The sequence below is a fragment of the Saccostrea cucullata genome, unplaced genomic scaffold (genome assembly GCF_032062105.1).
Source record: "Saccostrea cucullata isolate Sc308-1 unplaced genomic scaffold, CSIRO_AGI_Scuc_v1 ctg207, whole genome shotgun sequence".
Classification (NCBI taxonomy): domain Eukaryota; kingdom Metazoa; phylum Mollusca; class Bivalvia; order Ostreida; family Ostreidae; genus Saccostrea; species Saccostrea cuccullata.
This window is the reverse complement of record NW_026931392.1, coordinates 100001-114860: the sequence shown is the minus strand read 5'-3', so window position 1 is coordinate 114860 and position 14860 is coordinate 100001. Positions and strand designations below refer to the sequence as shown.

The 14860-nt window shown below is 32.5% G+C and overlaps 1 protein-coding gene across 9 annotated transcripts in view; it reads right to left on the bottom strand.

Moving 5' to 3' along the window:
• Window positions 1-14860, bottom strand: part of LOC134232492 (myosin-9-like) — a 59266-nt gene that overhangs the window by 1892 nt on the left and 42514 nt on the right. For 7 of the 9 annotated variants that reach the window (XM_062714453.1, XM_062714454.1, XM_062714455.1 and 4 more), the window contains 4 exons: window positions 14458-14653; window positions 11204-11390; window positions 442-538; window positions 91-237 (listed from right to left, as the gene is read on the bottom strand). In XM_062714453.1, coding sequence (XP_062570437.1) covers window positions 91-237; window positions 442-538; window positions 11204-11390; window positions 14458-14653 — 627 coding nt within the window. The remainder of the gene's footprint in view (window positions 1-90; window positions 238-441; window positions 539-11203; window positions 11391-14457; window positions 14654-14860) is intronic. The other 2 variants (XM_062714456.1, XM_062714462.1) reach the window with 1 other exon arrangement.

Sequence of the window (14860 nt, the reverse complement as noted above, 5' to 3'; positions counted from 1 at the left end):
AATGTTTGCTTTCCATCTCCTCAAACTAAAAGACATTTATTTCTCTTATTCTAGGAATTTTTTGAGTATCTAATATATATATATCCCCACCTGTTTTGCCTGTTTATCCCGTAGTTTGATCTGCTGTTGGACTAGTTCCTCCCGGAGCTGGGTTTCCTCCTGAAGTTTCCTCTCCAGTTCCTCTCGCTTGTGTCTTTCCTCCTGGAGAGCCATCATTTCTGTCTCCCTAGTCTTAACCTACAACATAGTACAACATACAGAATATGGTAAAACTAATATAAGACATGAAAATCAGGATATCTTTAAAAAAATTTGATTGGGAGATGTCAACATTTTGATACTTACCTTGATATTTCCTTCTTAAATTCTTTTGAACAAAAACAATTTACTTCTATGTACTTGAATAACTTTTGAGCTGTATGAATCTTTTAAGTCATATACCTGATCTGCGATTATCCTCATTTTCTCGGACTGAGCTTGGGCAAGGAGTCTCTCTAACTCTATCATCTTCTCTAGTTGGTCTTCCCCACTGCTCAAGCTGAAAGACAAAGTGTAGAAAATTATCATCTCAATCTATAGATATATATATACATGTACCCGGTAGTAAAAATAAAGTAGTTACTAAATATCAACATAAGATCACTGCTAAAAAAGAGAACACTGTACACTGATACGCCAGCTCTGAATTAAACACACATATAGTCATGATACCACTCTTCAGATAAACAGACAATGTGTCCATGATATCACTGCCTCAACTGAACCAGATGTAGACTTGATAATGCTGTTCTCATTAGACAAGATGAAGACATAATACCACTGTTGTAATTGAACCAGATGTAGACATCAAACCACCATTCCTATTGAACCAGATGTAGTCATACCATTGTTCTCATTGAACCAGAGTTAGACATGATACCACTGCTTTGTTTAAACCAGATGTAAACATGATACGACTGCTTTGTTTAAACCAGATGTAGACATGATTCCACTGCAATGGTTGAACCAGATGTAGACATGATACCACTGCAATGGTTGAACCAGATGTAGACATGATACCACTGCACTGCAATAGTTGAACCAGATGTAGACATTATACCACTGCAATGGTTGAACCAGATGTAGACATGATACCACTGCACTGCAATGGTTGAACCAGATGTAGACATGATACCACTGCACTGCAATGGTTGAACCAGATGTAGACATTATACCACTGCAATGGTTGAAGCAGATGTAGACATGATATCACTGCAATGATTAAACCAGATGTAGACATGATACCACTCTTTTCACTGAACCAGATGTAGACATTATACCACTACAATGGTTGAAGCAGATGTAGACATGATACCACTGTTCTCATTGAACCAGATGTAGATATGATACCACTGTTCTAATTATAATTATACCACTCTTTAAAATAGAACAGAGGATGTACACACAATAATCACTGCTCAGATCAGAACACGTTGTTAGCACTGAACCACTGTTCAAATAAAACATCACAATGCAGAATAGAACAGTGTAGACATTTGATCATTATTTCCATTATATACTTCAATCATTAAAATTATTAATCAAATATAGCTTAACTCTATTCTGTTGAACATGTAAATTTAAAGGAACAATTAATAGTGCAAAGAGGTGAAGAACCCAATTATAGCTTAGAATTTGAAACAAAACAAACTCTTCATGATTATTGAGGGAAAAAACCTGAATTTCTGATCAAATTTAGGAAATGAAAATGCACTGTAATAATCAAATAACAATGCAGTAATTACTGTAACATTGCGTTTAATTGAAACTGACTGCAAAATCAAGCCATATTGTGTTTCATCTGATCATGAAAGAAATGAACAGAAAGCTCAAAACAATCCAGTCTAAGAGAAAACATTGTTTTACTGACAACTGAGATAAATACACAGAGGAATATACAGTAATGAGTCAGGGAAAAAAACATGTATAAATAAATCTCAACTGGTGGAGAATTCTTCAAATCAATATATGTGAAGAAAAACTTTTTAAACAATTTTTTAATCCACATCTGATAATAAAATGATATGTATAAAGAATAAAGGAATTTGGAACTCTGATTGCAACCTTCTTTAACCCACAAACACCTATAGCAAACCATTTAATTTGCTTTTATCTATGGAAAATGTTTCCTTACTTGCAAAAGCTAATTGTTGCAGACTGATTTCAAACTGACAAATTGTGAAAAAAAGATGAAGAGAATAAGAATTAATTGGTTTAACGACAATGCTTTTATTCAAATAAATATTACTGTAAATCTGGAAATTTTTGCTGTAGATAAATTTTTAGCAAATTTGTGAGTTCATTGCATTCGCAAAAATATTTTTCTTAAATATAAATCACCAATAAGAAAATGTAAACAAAGCAGTGGTCATTTGCAAAAATGTGAAACGTAAAAATTAATCAACAGCATTTTGACCCGAATGCGCAAAATGAAATTGACGTAAAAATTTTCAGATTTACAGTATAAAAATTAGTAGAACATGTTTACAGCAATCATGCTTAAGATGAAAACATGTAAATATGTACAGTGAAGAGATTCACATTTCCTGTAGTTTTAAGAAGTATATAAAATGTGTGGTTGTATTACTATTTCTTATTGATAATTTAAAAGGTTGTCAATATTTTTATGCAAAAACTCTTTCTATTTCTGTCAAAATCAACCCAACTTAAGCCATTTGCATTACAAAATGAAAGACCAAGATTAAAGTATGCCACTTGAGGAACAATATACCTACGTAGTTTGCAAACATTTTTTGCCATGAAACAATTGCCTCCCACAATTCCTTTAAATTGAAATGAAAAGGAAGTACGCCATTTAGATATTGGTGCAATGGTGGATCAATAGTAAGTTCTATCAGTGTACAATTAATTATGATACTTCGTATAACAGAGCTTTTGATGAACAGAGTGTTTTAATATTTCTAATTGATTTTCTCATCAAGCAATTTTTATCTTAATGGAACATGAGACTACTAAGCATATAAACACGATGTTCTCTTCTGATACTAGCTGGACTCATCTGATATGCAAAAACAAACCATCGACACAACCATCGAAACTGCAAGACTTGTATCGTATATGACTCTTGTGTTACAGGGTATTTTCATATTGTAATAAGTACTCGTACCTTTTTATTACAGCCTTAGGTACATCCTTGTTGAATGAAGATTGCATAAAGTACTAAAAATATTTAATTAAACAGTAGATTGAAGTCCAAGTTAAAACCAATGATGCATTAGCAAACAGACAGATTCCACTTATTCGCACTTCGGAATGAGGAATTTATTGTTTCTGCATTACCATTAATGCCGACTGGAAAAATTTTGTTATTTGATTAATTGTTGTACATGTAGGGCATTGTCATATTGATTTAAATGGAGATGTTGGAAAACTGACCCGCAGACCTAACGAAGAACATTCCGAGAATGGACTGATCATTGTCCAGTCCTGGGTCTTTTATGATCAATTAGCGAGTCACAAGTTCAGCCGGGAAAGGAATGATGAATTAAGATGAAGCGATATCGACAGTTTCGCGGACACATAATCTCCGGTTCCAATATAATAATTATAAAATAACAAAGGTAAATCACAAATTTTTGACAGAGAGATTCATCTCATAGAATTAAGTCCCACGTACAGCTAGAAAAGAATTAAATAGCATGTACAAAAGCATAGGGCCTACGCTCAGGATAAATAACAAAATTTAACATAAAGGCCTGAAGGAATATATAGATCCTACAGTTCGTAATAAAGACATTCTGATATTAAAGGGATCACCAAAAACTCTGACAGCACGTTAATTAATTGCAATTAATTTTTTTGTAATATTATTGTACCAATGGGAAATCTCCTCTGAATATCAACTGTTTGAAATTAGTGTTTGATTCATCCTATCCTCTGATATCAACATAGGAAATTGATGTTTTGTTGGGTTCGTAAAACTTAGTACAATAATTGATTTACAATGAACATCTGAGCCATATATATATTATGTTCTGATAACCTTTAGAGATTGAAATGCCAGCAAGCAATATAGCAAATTAGAAATAAAAGCTATATAATATGTTCTACCTAAATGAAATATTTTATGTGCATTATCCTTGGATATTAAAGAAACTTCACAAAATTGTCCTTGCTTCTCAAATATAATGTGTCAACCTTTTAGAAATATGAGGTGAAAGAGTTCATTTCATTGTTTACTTTATGAAACTCAAAGCTGTATTATTCAGCTAACTAAAGATGAAAGACGACGAAAATGTAAAAAAGATGATATTGGTAGCTATAAATAATAGATAAGTCAACTGATTAAGTACTGTTAAACTTTTGTGTCTTAAACATCAATACCTCAAATGCCAAGGGTATGCTAAGGTGCAATGGAATTGTGTCCCAAGCACTTAAGTTTTTTATCACACTTTTTTACCTCATATCTTTAATTGTTGTTAACTTGAAAGTTTTTTTTCTTGCACTCAAAAGAGATTGAGATATAACTAGGTTTGACTGAAATAATTTTCCCATATAAATTGCTATACTCTCTAATTTTGAATAAATATGATAATCATCATACAAAATTTAATTGTGATAGCATTTATTTGTTTAAAAATACTTTTTTTGTGATATAGCATTTGATACAATAGGTTTTATGTTTGCTGAAAAGGTTAATTTCCAAGTAATCACAAGAACATAATAAAATACGAGATCTTAAATCAATGCAAGTCAAAAAACTTTTTTGAGTATCATTTCATTGTAATTCATTAGAAAAAAAAAGAAATTAACCATCAATGAAATCAAACTGTTAATTGGGTCAAAACAATTGCCGTCATAATATTGTAAGGACAAGATAAATTGCATATTGCATAACAGTTATCTAAATAATGCACTAAGAAAATAAGGGTAAACTAAGTTCAAGTACCATTTTATGTTGATTGCGGAAAATCATCCAAAATTGGAGTCAATGAAGTATGGCTGTACTATTAGCATATAATTTACATTCTTTCCTAATAAAACCCCTTGTTAAATGAACCAACTGTTTTCTTAAAAACATAGGTATAAAACCAAATTATACAGATTCTCATTTGGTTTGTCAATGAAATGACGGAAAAATGATTGTCACATTTAGAATAATCTGCGTTAAGGGGGATCAGAAAATTACGTCTTACAGTGAACTTAGACTTTTACCACAGAAAAAAATCCTAGTGTATGTTAAGTGATCGAAGTATAATGGTCTGGGTACTGCGGCCATTTTATAGTCATTGACACAGAAATTACTGAGGTAGACTTTAATTACATCCCGATTATAATACAAACCCTTAGTCCAAAATCAATCTTGTTTGAAATGTCATCTTCACCACCAGTTGTGATTGATAAAGCAAAATGATTGTCTTCTGTCTTTGAACAACAAGATTGCAAAGAGCAAAAAAAAAAAAAAAAAAAAAGGATTAGCTTTTTTTTTTTACTCCAACTAATACTTTAATTGCAATGACAATTTCTTTCAGTCATACTTCAGTCAGATTTTTAAGACATTGAGAATTTGATTCCTCCCTAACTTAAATCTTGGCCAATGTTAATCACTGAATACCTAGTATTATTTGTGACTGTCAGTGATCTTTTGGAAAAATCTTTAAAAATCATAAGACCTATGGCTATATAGTATAAACCACAAGCAAGATAAAAAACATAGTTCCCTCTATTCAATTTGATGCTCCTCTATTGAGCAGTTCAACTTTATCAATAGAATTTCAATCTGAGAAAATGAATTTTCTTGCTATGGTGTTTATCTCAAAAAATATTTTAAAATGCAACTTTGGAAGATATGAGTCACTGTAGCCACAAAATGCCAGAAAACAAAAAACCAACATCATGTCTCAACTAAATTCCTTATGAATGTATCATACTGCAAATGACAAATTTCACAGCAATGAAGAATTAAAGGAAATTACTCGTGTTTAATTTTGCTCACTCACCCATTCATGGGTCGTCCACAGAACCAGCAGTAGTCCAAGTTAAATCCCTTTGCTATAGTATTCCTGGCCTGGGAGTCCCCTACTTTGGAGGGGGAGTGCTTAAAAGTCACACGGGGTGACCCCACTAAATGAAGAGGAGACCCCCCTATACGAGTAGAAAATCCATTCTTTTTCTTCACCTCACTCAATGTCAGTTTTGAGTTCGCCATAATTTGTTATTTGTACTCATTTTGAATCACATTCCAAATAAGGTTTTTACACTAAAAACACTTTTCCCTGTCTCCGATTTGAATCTTCATTAAGTTGTCAACTGTTCTTATTCTATATAATTCTTAATTTCTTATATTCCATAAAAGGTATTTATATCCATACAAAGAATTCCAATCAAAGTAACACAAAAAGTAAACAGAATACTAATTCCACATAATATAAAGAGTAGCTAGACTACCTGGCCAACCGTTTTCTCCTCAATCTTTTGATCTTTATATCAATAAATAATTTTCAATATTGGCGAAATGAAGGCCCGATATGAAAACACTCGCACGACGGGTATTCAAACACTGCTCAAGAATCTATCAATAATGACCTAAGTGTAGAAGTCTTGTCAATATCGTTAATTTCCCAGCCTCCAAATTCAGGTGAAATTGATTCAAGTTCTTCTATAATGTACTCAATAGTGTATTTGTGTAAATTACTTCGTTACAAAAGAGGAAGAACGAAGCTGGAAATCTTTATCACCAATTTGATAATAATCAACTGTCTCTTGCTAAAGAATGTGGGATTTTTTCCCTGAAATTTTAGTACTGAGTCGTTTGGGCTCCAGTAATTTTTGCTTAATACACTGTAAACTTTACGACTTTTCTTTCAAATTAGCTACGCGCATTAAATCCAAACTCAAGGATATGCCAAAGATCTTCATCCCACTATGAATAAAGCTCCACAAATACCCATACAAATTTTTTCCTTTGGTCTTTTTTACTTGATTTTATAATATCTGCACTTCCATAATGGCAAAATTTCATTATTTACACAATTATGACAACTCGAAATGGGATTCCTTTAAGATAAAATCACCTGGCTTATTAAATTCACTAAAGTAGCATCCCACGCAATTTATAACAAAACCACACTCTTTTTTCAAATTTAAAGGAAAAAACTTGTTAGGATCGCATCTTTATCACATGAGCTTCCAAAATCACCTTAAAAAAGACCGAAAATTAATTCTCATTGGAACACAAAATTAAACTTGAATCATCTCCTTCTTAAGAAAAAAGAAATCTGCAAAGTTGATCTCCTACAGAACTGCTTTTAAGTGGAAATTATTCCATTAACTGAGATACAGAATTTGTTTTAAATATTCAGGGCAAGAAGATTTGATTTCCACTTTCCAATTTGCAGTCTTACGATATTGCACAAAATGGAACTTACAACGAAACACACAATATATTACCTTCTACCCAGACTAGAATCAATAAAGTGGACAGTCAAATCACATCCTTTGGAATTACTAAGATTTTTTTTTTTTGCAAGCTAAGGGGACTATATGTTAGATTTACAAACACAATGCATTTAATTTTTTTTAACTGATAACTTAAAATGAAATCAATATACCAATGTATGAAAATTAAAAGTATAACCATGCAAGTAATTTTTATCTTTCTTACAAATGTGTACACAGGTTAGTCGACAATTTTAAAAGACCAATACTCTGATGTTAGTACTTGCCTTTCAAGGTATATTTTTTGAAAGGATATGGATATTCAATTCTATATATCTTTGTTCAAATAATAATTTTGGATATGATATTGATATGGGACAAATCCCCCCCCTCCAAAAAAAATCCAAAACTTATTGTCAAAAGCACAGACTACCCTTCCTCTCTTTTTGAAAAAAAAATACTGCACAAAAAAAAACAAAAAAACAACAACAATCATATGCCAGCAGGGAACAATGCAGCTCCTGCAAAAATAATGCCCCATTGTGTGTTAACATTTCTATGTACAGAAATCTATAGTCTCTTGGTGAGGTACAATCTTTATCTCGACAAGTCATCCAATTCCTTCATCAATAATTAAAAATCAAACAAGGAACATGACTCTCGTTAAGTGCACCAGTCTTCTTCGCTTATATCTGTAATGTAATGATCAGCCCAATCATCCTGATCCACTAAACACCTATCTCCATTATTTACTATTTACTAATGTCTTTTTTCTACAATACAGTAAGTTAACACTAACCTGTTCCTTAGGGGAGAAAACTGTTATGGATGCATTCAATTTTTGTAAAACTCTAAGATCTATTTTTCTGTCCATTAAATACAGTGATTATGGAAATTGGACCAGACTGCAGTGATATTATTTTTAGCATTGTGCAGCTTTCTGAATTTGGAATCCTTTTTATAATGCTAAATATATTTGATTTTACTGATTGCTAAAACAACTGATTAGCCAGCCTTTAAAACTTAATTTCTAAATTTAGCAAAATGAAAGGAATTCTTTCTATTCTTTTTTTGTTGTACAAGTGATCAATATCATTTACATTACATTACATATCTAGAAACAAAAAACCCCCCACAAATTAACCCAATTTTATTTTGTCAAGAAACACCTTTAAGAAAATGAAGGGGAAACAAACAAAAAAAATCAACTTATAACCCAAGAAAACGGAATTTAGGTGTCAACCACAAATCCTTTTTTATCTTCCAGTCACCCGATTTCTGCAAATCGATGGAGCCCTGATAGAAACTGATGGATTACACAGATTACCTTTATACAGAATGTATCAAGGACTTGCTCCAACCATAATCTGCTATTGTACGCAAGAATAATAATGAGGAAAACCCAATCATTTTATTCCTCTGATAAATCGAGACGTGTATCCATGTGGCAACGTTATCAATTGTACGAGGAAAAGCAGCCTCTTTTGGCCCGTAAAAGCTCTCTCACCTTTGGTTAATTGTAGCCAAAAGCTTAAAACCTAAATTGGAAAACCCGATAATTGAATGTGGACTCTAAATAACCATTATCGTAGAGTTAATTCAATCAACATATGAATGTTAATCAAGACAGCTCAATGTCGAAGATTTCTTTTTTAAATAAATTTTTGCTTTAACGCACTTAGTTTGCAAAATGATTTTACATGATCAAGTCATCTGAGTGAAGTTTAAGATGACCTTGAATTTGATATTTATTCATAAAACTCCATTTACAATCATTACCTTTAATTATATTACATGTATTTTGCCACTTAAATCTTTTACAGAAACATATATTGCATTTACGTTGAAGTAACTAGTCTTCAGGAGAAGGGGCTGGAGGTTAGGGGTTTCTATTTTTATGATTTATACACATTTTTAATCAGTTGTAAAAATTAAATATTTCATGCAGTTTCATGATCATCTTCTACATTTCTTCAACCATAAAATGAAATCCCTTCAAACCACTGATTTCCCTCAAACCACGAAAAATTGGACCTTGTAAAAATAAGTGATCTTACAGTACTCGATAACTGTAAATGTATTACATTATTTTGGCGTGTACGATATTTGGCAGAAATTCAATTTTCAACAAGTTAGCGTAGATTTGATTTAGCGTTGTCTGAAGCTGCTAGTTATAAAAGTTAATGTACAAGACATTTAGCGATGTACTTGTATTAGCGGGCTCTGCTTTCCGCCAAAATTGCTAAAAAGAAAACACCGCTAAATGTAATATATTTACAGTAACTTCACAAGTACATAGACAGCCAAAAAAAAAAAAAGAAGGGGGATGGTTAAACTCACTAAATGATAATGGACTTTTACATGAAAATTAGCCAATTTAATCTGTTAAAACTGCTTTATCATTAACTTGACTATTAAATAAAACCAATTTCTCTGAAAGTTACATTTACATTTCATCCACCTATTCACATATGATATAGTCTTCAGAATGCTGTCCATATACCACTGTAATTCTTGACTCTTACTTTCTGCCCATCTTTGTGATCAATCTCATTGTTTTTCCCTCAGTGACAATATCTAGCTATACAGCATGTTCCGATTTGGTTCTATGAATTATGCATGCCTGACGACCAGACAGGAAATTATTTCTGTACATGTGGATATTAAACCTTTCTCAGCTAACAGAGCAGCAGATTTATACAAAGATGGATATAAATGCATTTAGCCATTAAGACAAGTTAGTTTTAATCAGACCTTTTACTGGTGAAAATATATTATGTATTTAACTTGTATGATGAGTCCCATGCTAACTAGCTATTGATTATATTTACTGACACACTTAATTTCTAATTATTCTCACTTCTTCATCATACAATTCATATCTAAGCTTTTTCATGGATGGAACAATTCATCTAGATATTTGAGAGATAGGAGTACCTTAAATATAAAAAAAAAATCTTCCAAGTCTCACAGTCTAATTTGATTAACAGTATATTCTCAATACTTTCTAAAATAAACCAAAATTAACCTAGAAGCACTGAATATATTGACTCCTATTAGGAAATAATGTGTTTGATGCAACAAAAAGTTCTAAAGTGTCCAAATTAACCTTTCTGTCACCACCATTGAAAAGAAAAATCCACAATTTTATCTCTGCTCAATTAAGAAGACAACACCCTGATTCGCAATCTGCAGGCCAGCCGGCACATCTTATGAGCAGACATTATCTCCGCAAAACAATTAAATTGTTACACAACAGCTTCAAGCCATAAATCTCCGTTAAAATTGTCCGTAAATTGAAACCTACAGCTAAATAAAGCCTCTCAACTACTCCCTCGTATTGATCTTGGGCATCTTACGGGAAAGATAGCACTCATTTCTGTCATATCCCACAACCAAATGACAGAGGCAAGTCATGCGAAATAAATGTCTACATCCTCCGAATTGACAAAAGACAAATAATAATGAGGTTTCTACTTCCTCTTCTATCATCATTGATCGGTCAAAGACAGGGAGATGTCATTTGTAGTTTGTGGCCTACTTTGTTACTTTAAGAATATCCTACTAGACAAAGTCTTAAACTCACCGAACCATCCACTAAATGAAGTGTAACACAATAATGACACTGTAGAATTAGTGTCTCATGTTTTCAATATCACACAGAGTTTTACATTTCTACACTTTAATGATGATTATTCTTTGAAAAGTTACCTTTACTCTTTTGATGATTTATTAGCTTACAGATGACCTTGACCCCTGACCTTACCTTGTTTCTTTCTCAGAGGGCGTCTCACAGCTGCTGGCGACACTGCTGTCCTCGGACTCGAGCGAGTTGAAGCTCTTACAGTTGGCTTCTCGGAGTTTTCTCTCCTCCCACTGCGCCCGCCCCTCGTCTGCAGCCCGACGCTTCAGTTCCTCGATACGCTTCTTCTCCTGTTCGATCACATGACCACCTATTTATAGAAACACATATCACATGTACCAGTGTTGTAGTCATATCTATTTTTTTTCACTATACAGTCAATTTATCAAATTCACAGTTATAAAGCAATTAATAGGAGGCAATATGGGCAAGAAATATGTTCATGCATATAGTAAAAAGATTTCTTTTACAATTTACAGGAAAAAATAGAAAGCAATCATATTCTTTAATATTGACTGACAGGTTATTTTAAGAAAACTGCTTTTAATAGAATTCATGCGATCAAAAGAGCTATTTTAGAAAATCATTTCACAGACAGTGCACATAATGTTAACAACACAACATGCTATATAGAGTGATTTATTAAACAATGAAGAATTACGTTAATTATAGAAAGATATTAACAGATTAGTGTTTATGATTAGTATACCCACTATATTATAAAAGTCAGAGATTTGATTGTTATGAAGATGGTAGACATGAAAAGACTTTGATATTGTAAATATGAAGAATCTTAGAGACTTCTCAACAATAGTCTACTTGAAAATATGAGTAGAGTTCATTATTAAGGTCTTCCGTCTTCGCGGAAGACCTTATAGCGATTCTATTGTTTCTTCTTATTATTATTATTTTTCTGACCATCTAATTTTGTGCACGCGATTTCTCGAAGACTTCTGGGTGGATTTTCACGAAATTCTCAGAAACAATGTGTTGTGATATGAAGTTATTTTATCCGAGAGATTTTTTGGAATGTCGCTTCCGGTGCCAAGTTACAGGCCTTTTCCTGAATTTAAAATGACCTTTTGTCCGTGGTTAATCTCAAGAACGGTAAAAGATATTAATGTCAAACTTTCAGGGATTATAGATCGTGATATTCACTACCCAGGACGCGACCTTTCGTTCGTCGTCAGTACTTCCTGTTGTTTCCAGATGAAAATTTAAAAAGTCGAATTTTCTAACTTTTTTATTTTTCAATATTTTTGAATTATTTTAAAATGTTTCATAGAAACCCTTCTAATTAGGCTTAATGTATAATTTGTTTATAAATTGATAAATTCAAACTCTAGATATTAACATTTGAAAATTCGAAGCGTATTCAAAATGGCGTCTGTCTCTGTCAACTCCGACATTTAGCGCGTAGGGGGTTATGGAGTCAGCTGAGCGTTTGGTTGAACGAAACTAACATAAGGATAAATGAAATGTGAAAGAGTACTTTGATTGGCACGTCGTAGTTACGTTACAATTCTGTTTTAACTAAAGTTTTAATGCGAGATCTTCTCAAATTGGTTTTATCTGATTCTCAAAGTAGAAAAAGACGAGACTACATGTACAAATGAAATACTATATATACAACCTTTTGTTTTGCATCATGAAACAACAGATCTTGAATCACGATTAATATACATGTAAGCATAAGTTTATCAAGAAACAATATATTCAGTGAGTATGAAACGCGGCCACTGTTTTCCCATGCAAACTAATAGAAAAGAATAAAATAAGTAAACCATTTTTTCAAAAGATCGTTTAATGAAGTTAATGTAAACATTTGTTTTCTAATAGATCTAATTCAAGTTATTGAACATAAATGGTATCTTAATTCTTGACCGTCGTTGGGTGAAGCACGTTTTGCAGTTTCAGTTTTTTAATGAATGTGTAACTCAATGGGAAATTGAAAAATGTCTAAGAATCATAGCCATATTCCACTGCTTTTGTATTACTTGCGTATAAACGATATGTTTTATGTCTCGTACATTGAACGTTTTAAATGACTTTTAAAACTAACAATTTAAGCTATTAGAACGTTCTTATTTTAATCTGATTGAAGCTATCACACCTTTTTAATAGAACTTTCCAAAGAAGGCGTGAAGATTTATACTTGACTTTTGGCGCGAAATTATGAATAGTGACCAGCCTTTCACCCTTTCACAATTTCAAGACAGATATACTGTTGCAGAAATATATTTAAAAAAAATTAGGACAGTGGTCTCAATATAGTAAAGGTAAGCGTGTTGGAAACACTTGCTGGTAACCCTGGTTCAATCACCCATCTGTACGAATTTTTCAAATTACTATTTCAGCTCGATTTTACAGGGTTTTTTTTTTTCGGAATCGGACGGAAGACCTCTTGTTGCTCGCAACGAGATCGTTTCTAGTCTTATACATATATCTGCATGATAAGAGCTTTTTTCATCATCAATAAAGGCCAATGTTTTTAAAGTGCAGACCACCACATTTAAGTTTTGTCCATGCAAAGGGAGGTGACTCTGATAAGTCACAGCAACATATGTTGAGTGCATACTTTTAAAAAAAAAAAAAATATTCCCACAACAAGAACACTAATAATGAAATGGTCGTGCAGATATACAGCAAAGCTTTTTAAAGTGAAGTTTCAATGGACAACTGAAACAGTGTTTTGTTATATTACCATAAAAATAAGTCCTGTCTTTGTTAAAATCAAAAGCTGCATGTTATGTGAGCCAAGATTTTAAAGAGAAATTAAAGGTGTACAATCATCATCATCAAATGTTAAACAAACCTAGTCATACAAACTGCAAGTTCCTACACTATAATATAGAATTGTTGTGGACATCAGTTCATTAATCCCTGCTCCCCATCATTTCTGTTGTTTTATACTGAATTCAAAAATCCCCCCTCTTTGGGTATATTTTTCAAAAGTATTTCATAAAATCCACAACATTCTAATCACACTGAATTCCAACATAAATAAGTATGGGAACAACTGATCATAAAAAGCATTTTAAAAAAAACTGATTTCTGTTTCAAGAAAATTATAAACTCTTAAAAAGTCGATTCCCATCATCATTTTTGCTGGAATTTATGAAAATCTATATATACACCAAACACAGTGCCAAAGGCCACCTGTACACTGAACAATAAAATCCTTTTTCACTCAAATGCAAATAACTAAGTCAATACGAATTAAGACTAAAAAATTATCAATAAATTTTCAAAATCTTAAGCATTATAATTTATTCTCCATTTACTCTTTCATTTATTATTTTTTAACTTGCTCAAACACCCCGAGTTATCGAGGGCTACTACAACGAATTCAGTGTACGGGGGACACCACTACTTGCCTTGAAGCTCGAGGAACAGTGAGTGGTTACGCTCGATCTCCAACATGGTGGCTGATTTCTTGCGCTCACCTTTCTCTGAGGATGCTATCCAGGTCATTGTCGGACTAGCCGTGGGGAGGGGCACTGAGCCCTCCTTATCTCCATGACCTTGACCTACAGGGTCATTGTAACTGTCTCTGGATGAGTGCTTTCCCTCCTACAAATAGTTATTTCTTTGTTAAAAAAATATCGATAAATAGGAATACACACATGTACTAATTTAGCTCTCTTAATTTAAACAACATATTCATTTTATGTATACTCAGTAATGACAGCAAATAAATATTATGGCATGAATTATTATAATACATGAAGTACATAAGTAAAAAAAAAAAATAATGCACTTTGAGCACTTGCATTCTCA